Source organism: Cariama cristata, unplaced genomic scaffold (assembly GCF_000690535.1).
Source record: "Cariama cristata isolate BGI_N322 unplaced genomic scaffold, ASM69053v1 scaffold3287, whole genome shotgun sequence".
In the NCBI taxonomy this organism is placed as follows: domain Eukaryota; kingdom Metazoa; phylum Chordata; class Aves; order Cariamiformes; family Cariamidae; genus Cariama; species Cariama cristata.
In genome coordinates, this window is record NW_009628161.1 from 6,147 (window position 1) to 12,671 (window position 6,525).

Sequence of the window (6,525 nt, forward strand, 5' to 3'; positions counted from 1 at the left end):
TCACCCATTTGCTGTAAAGACTTTGGTGCATTTCACTGTGCTGCTATGGGAAATCTGGGACCTTCTGCTTGATGCACTGAGCAACATGCACCCAGGAGCAGCAGCCTTTCTGGAAGCTTCTTCAAAATTTCCAGTGTCTTAGTTTAGTTTGCACGGCCACAAGATCAACAGAGGTCTTCCTTCTCAAAGCTCTTCCAGTGCATAAGTGCAGACCTTCTCCTTGTAAAACTTCTGCTTTCACAGGAAATTTTGCTTTTGCAAATACCAACTCATGAATCACCTAATGAAACAATTCAGAGCCTTTCTTTTTTCAGGCAGAAGTGCCACGTCAGCATGGAGAAGAACAAAGCATCTACTTTGTGTCTCACTCTGTCCATCAAGCAAGTTTCAGTGAGACATCAAAAATATTTCACAAATCGTTTACTTGATGCGGATAGAGTGAGTTAAAAATTAAGCCACACATTTTTGTGTTATTATGTTCTCTTTGATTTTCTTTCTTTCTTTTAGAAGTTAGTAGGTGCTATTGTGAGAGATCAGTGAACCTTGAACAGGTGAACTTGTCTTATGAAATGTCCAGAATTTACAAAAATCTGTGTTTAGCAAATGTCTTCCTCTTTGTTTTATTTTTCAGTGTACAGTAGTGACGTGAGGCTGGTTACTTTGGGTGCAAAGTGAAGTCGATAGTCAAGATGCAGACTGTGCTGAATGAGCAAACTCTGAAATTAGAAATCAGCTTTGGGTGGGCTTTTTTGCTGCTAGGTTTCAGGATTTAATCCTAAACAAATCTGCCCTTTGGTTCCTATCTGATATATGTTGGAGGATCATTTGAATTATAGAAGAGGCATTTCCTCTGTATCGTCATTCTTCTTGCAAGCATGTATTTCAGTACAAGGCAGATGGCACAGATTATTTTATATTCCTACTGCATATACCTCTAGGAGAGCCACACCGGAGTGTGCTGATGCTGGCTGCATGGGTTATGTATTCTCAGGAGACCGACATGTTCAGAATGTATTCTTTTGCCCTTTCCCCTGTCGTCTCATGTTTTGCTATGATAGAAGCGCTAGCAAATGAAAGGCTTGTTATTGATTTCTCTGCAGATGTTAATAATTTCCTTGTAACTCTGCATTGGAGTGGCAGTAACTGATGTACAAAATTTGATATCTTAATTATTCCTAGATGGAAAGGAGGGCCACTAACCTGAGATACAGCAGCCTATTGACTCTGGATCTGTGGACTCAAAGCAGCTGTAGGTCACAAGTGAAATGAGTGAGGCTGTGTCAGTATAGTCTTTATGGATGTTTGTTTGCTTCTCAAAGACACCAGACTGTCTTCAGTGTGTCTGGAGCAGATGGAAGCAGAAATCCTGAAACAGAAAATGTTTTACTTCCAGTATTGCTAGCCTAGCTGAGCTCCCCAGACTTACTGCAAGATGCATAAAAATATGCACCCCAAATGCTGCTGTTTACTCAATCCAAAAGAAAGGTTCAAGAGTTTTTGGTGTTTGTCTGTCAGTCCCATCCAGTAGGCATAGCGTCTGTTCCCACCTTCAGCAGCTATATGCAGAATTCCCATCAACTGGAAATGTTAAGATGACCAAAGGCACACGTGCACCATAGGTCATTAGGAGATACTGAACAGTGAGCCCCAAAAATCTGATCCCCAGCCACTGAAGGTATTGCGGTCCCTACAACAGTGAAAGCAATTCTTTTAGCAGCAGGTAAGTATCAGGCAGTTGCTGTCCTTGCTTTCAGCTCTCTGTACCTGTCATCCACAACCTTTAGCATGGGAGAGGCTCTCTTCAAGAGAGCGGCATTTCACAACTAACCACCCAGTTGAGCTGTACACCTTGTAGCTGGAGCTTCTTTAAAAATTATATCATGCATTTCTGACTACAGGATTAGCTGGCCACCACAGCAGCATTACATATGCATCGTTATGCTCTTAAAATTCATATTCTTAGTCCAGTCACAGGCAGCCCCACAATAAGGCATCAGCATTTCAAAAGCTGTCCTATGCTGAACAATAGAGTAAATGGCAAGAACAGAAAATTTGATTTCCGCCTCAGTGGAAGAAAAGATCTAATGTGAAACAACAATTGTGCAACGTCTTAAGGCTTGATGGTTTTGTATTTCACCGGCATCATCCAAAATTAGTTTCAGTGATTGAACTATTATTATTATTGAGTTACCCAGTGCCCTAGAAGGCAAGAGAAAATTTGGGTCCTCTAATCTCATCCACTGCCCTCTTGTCCTCCAGAGCCAGGCCGGAGTTTGCTTGCACACTGTGCACTGGAAAAGGGCAGCAATTGGATGTTTGCTGCGGCGGCCCCTTACCAATTCATCTCCAGCGCTGGACTGCATCTCTGTATTGGCAGTGGTAACAGTGCAGAAGGACCGAGGCCAGAAGAAGACAGAAGGGGGCAACTGAGAAGAGGAAAGAAGTTTAAATTGTAGTCCAGGGTCTTTCAGCGTGCTCAGCTGCAGACACAACCTATTGCAAACCTGAGGAAGGAAACTAATTAGGATTCCATTAAAAAGAGGAGAAAAAATCTTGCTGAGACCCAAGTCACATCACTATACTCAACGTGAAACCTTGCTCGCTAATGTAGCCTTAATTCATTTTATTTTGCAGAGACAGCAAGCTCACCATGTTGCTTCGGGAGTCCTTGGGGAATATGAACTGCCGCACCACAATGATAGCTCACATTTCAGCCGCTGCGGGCAACTATGCTGAGACGCTGTCCACCATCCAGATCGCATCAAGGGTCCTCAGGATGAAGAAAAAGAAAACTAAGGTAAGACAATGTATAACTCCCTTCTTGTGATGGTGGAGGAGGGAGGAAGAAGGACCCTAAAGGATCATTAATAGGGCAGAGCAGCATGTCACAAAACCAGGGATCAATTCCAAAGCGCGTGGGTTGTGTGTACCCTGTCCTAGGCAAGTGGCTCAGAGCACGTAGGAGAGACGAGGGGGGAGTAAATGCTTCGGCTTCAGATACAGAGGAGCGAGTTCAGACATATCTGCTACAGCAGGTTTGTAAGCTGGCCTCATTTAATGATATAGCTGTCAGAGAGCATTTATTTTCAGTTATACTCTTAGAGCTAATGAAATAATAAGGAATGAAACTGCTGTAGAGTTAAAGAAAATCGGGATTAATGAAGAATTAGGTTCTCTATGCTTCTCAGAAAGAGCAGGAGCAAAATAAATGCAAAGCAGTGTGTCCATTGCCAGCATCGATGGCCCTTTTATTCCCACTGCTTCTAAATACGGGTGATAGATTTTCCAGGAAGAAGAGTGAGGATGGGCTGTATCCACTCTCCTGTTTTAGAGTCCTGGTTCCTTCTGTACGGCTTACGGTGTGAACCGGGCACAGCGAGTGAATTCTGTGTGTTTCATTTAAAGTGACAGCCTAGAGATTGACAAAACCTTTTTTGTCAATGGATTGAAGAGAGACAAGTGAAGGGGTTCAGCCCACGCGCCATCACAGCAGCGAGTCTCCAGAGACCTCTGAGCGCGCGTTGTACAATTCCACACACTGGTAGTACAACCAAACGGGCAGTGTCTTTGTTTTCTGTGCCTTATTCATGTAATGTGTTTTCTTGTTCCTCTTCACATACACACATGCAGACACAAAAGCAGCAAAGCCTTTGCCAAATACCTGATATCTTTGGCTAGGCTCCATTAAGGAAGGGATCCTAATCCATTTGTTGGGGAAGTTTCACGATTTCAAGCGGGACACCGAGTTAGGGCATTGGGCTCTCCATTGGACACTGTTGTGTGTTTGCCGTAGGACTGTGGATAAGAAGCTTCAGAGCTCTGTGCCTTAGTTGAGAGATTTCCCAGTTTAGATGTGACTGTGGGCTTTTTGTGTACGTGCTTTGTGCCAGGAGCTGTTTGCAATGCTGAAATGTCGTGGTCTCTCTCTCTCACTGCAGTACACATCGAGTTCTTCTGGAGGAGAGAGCTCTTGTGAGGAGGGCAGGATGCGGAGGCCAACCCAACTGAGACCTTTCCACTCTAGAAACACCGTTGACCCAGACTTCCCTATTTTGCATTTATCAAGTGATCCTGATTATTCGTCCAGCAGTGAGCAGTCGTGTGACACGGTGATTTACGTTGGCCCCAATGGCACCGCCCTTTCTGATAAGGAGCTGACAGATAACGAGGGCCCCCCTGACTTTGTTCCCATAGTTCCTGCTCTGCAAAAGACCAAAAATGAGGGCAGGTTGGAGGAAGTTAGTGACTCGGGGCCGAGCACATCTGAAAGAGACTGCCTGAAGTGCAACACCTTTGCAGAGCTCCAGGAGAGGCTGGATTGCATAGATGGCAGTGAAGAGACCGACAAATTTCCCTTTGAAGAGATGCCTGCTCAATTTAGCTCAGACCAGATGTCTAAGTGCTCTGTCTCAAGCCAGCTGGCAGAGCTTAGCCACTTACCAGAGTCAGATAAGGAAGATACGATGCCAGAATGTCAGCATCCTGGCAGAGAAGCCAAGGAAAATATAAATGCAACACCCAGCAAAGCTAAGAGAAATCACTCCCCTGTTCCTTCTGGAGCTCTTACTAATGTTTCAACTCCTTCTTCTCCCAGGAGTGTGACAGGCAGCTCTAGTAAGGAGCTCAACTCTTGTCCGTTAGCACACAGCACCAGCTTGCAGAGCAGCAGAGAAGGTCTCAACACCTGTGGATTTGTGGAAGGCAAACCTCGGCCAATGGGTTCACCCCGGCTTGGCATTGCGAGCCTCTCGAAGACATCTGAGTACAAGCCACCAACTTCTCCTTCCCAGAGGTGCAAGGTCTATACACAGAAAGGAGTCCTGCCCAGCTCCACTCCCCCACCAGCTCCCCTGAGTAAAGATACTGGGATGACGTCTAGCGAATCTTTATTGCAGCCAGAAATCCGGACCCCACCTGTAGGCATGAGCCCTCAGATCACGAAGAAGTCGGTGTCATCCAGCAGTGGGGATTTTGACGAGACTGTTCTTGATGAAGATCGGCAAGAAAGCATTTCTCCCGAATCCAAGAAGGAGATTCTGAGCACCACCATGGTGACTGTGCAGCAACCGTTAGAGCTGAATGGAGAGGATGAGCTGGTGTTCACCCTTGTAGAAGAGCTAACCATTAGTGGCGTCCTTGACAATGGACGCCCAACCAGTATCATCAGTTTTAACAGTGACTGCTCTGTGCAGGCTTTGGCCTCTGGGTCTAGGCCAGTCAGTATTATCAGCAGCATATCTGAGGATCTTGAATGTTACTCCAGCGCAGCTCCTGTGTCTGAAGTGAGCATCACACAGTTCCTTCCGCTTCCAAAGTTGGGCCTGGATGACAAATCCCAGGATGATGGCAGCAGGCGCTCATCCATCAGCTCATGGTTGAGTGAAATGAGCACAGGGAGTGATGGCGAACAGTCGTGCCACAGCTTCATAGCCCAGGCATGCTATGGGCATGGGGAAGCAATGGCAGAACCCCCTGTTTCTGAGTTTGCGAGCACCATACAAAGTGCCAGCATGATCTGTGTAAGTGACAAACAGAAGCCAGTGACCGACAACATGCTTATACTGTCGGAAATGGGGGAGGAAGCGTTCGGCAAAGTGCCACCCATCAAAGGCTGTAAAATATCAGCTCTAGGGAAAACTACTGTCACAATCAAAAATACCGCAAGCCTCAGCAGCTGTGAAGGCTACATCCCAATGAAGACAAACATTACCGTGTACCCATGTATTGCCGTTAATCCCTTCAAAGCACAAGACACTGATGATGCTGTACCAGCAGTAACTGCAGACCCAAAGGTTGCTCAGCCCCATGACGGGAAAGAATCCAGTGCTAAGAAGGATATCAAATTTGAAGACCCTTGGCTGAAGAGAGAAGAAGATGTAGCGAAGGACAGCTCTGGGAGCAGCGATGGGCCGAGGCCTGACACGGCCGCAGTCTCAGCCAAGCCTGAGCACAGCACAAAGCAGCCCTCAGCGGACAGGTTTAGCAGCAGCAGTGGGGATGCCTCTGTCTCCCCAGGATCTGACAGTCTAAAGAGGATTGTGGATGGCTGCGAGGTGGCAGCATCTGGCTCTGCAACCCAAAGCCCTATTCATTCCAGTGACGGCTTGAAGAACGGTAGCCTCCCTCGAGGGCTCCCAAAGGCAAGCAAGCCAGAGGAGCCCGACAGTCACCTCCATCCTCCTGCCACTGACAGCAGCGGAGTCGGCTCTCCTGCCCTCCCCCAGTTCTCTAAGGCTAGCCTTGACAAGAAAATGGCCTCTCCCAAACACGGTGTCCTCACTCGTCCCAAAGGGACCCCTCCTCTGCCACCAGTGAGAAAGTCGAGCTTGGATCAGAAGAACAGAGCCAGCCCCCAGCACAGCGCAACCAGCAGCACCACGAGCAGTCCCTCCAGCCAGCCCGGGTCCTTCCTGGCCAGCTTCCCCGAGGAGCTGAACGCCAAACAGAAGGGCCCTGGCATCGACAGCGGTGGCAACACCAGCAGCAGCAAGCTCTTCAGTGCCAAGCTGGAGCAGCTCGCCCGCA

General features: G+C 47.3%; 1 protein-coding gene across 1 annotated transcript in view; it reads left to right on the forward strand.

Annotated features, from left to right (window-relative positions):
• Window positions 1–2,634: 2,634 nt before the first annotated feature.
• Window positions 2,635–6,525, forward strand: part of KIF26B (kinesin family member 26B) — a gene marked incomplete at both ends in the record, with an annotated part of 4,730 nt that continues 839 nt past the window's right edge. Inside the window, 2 exons of the mRNA XM_009704673.1 lie at window positions 2,635–2,797; window positions 3,939–6,522. Coding sequence (XP_009702975.1) covers window positions 2,635–2,797; window positions 3,939–6,522 — 2,747 coding nt within the window. The remainder of the gene's footprint in view (window positions 2,798–3,938; window positions 6,523–6,525) is intronic.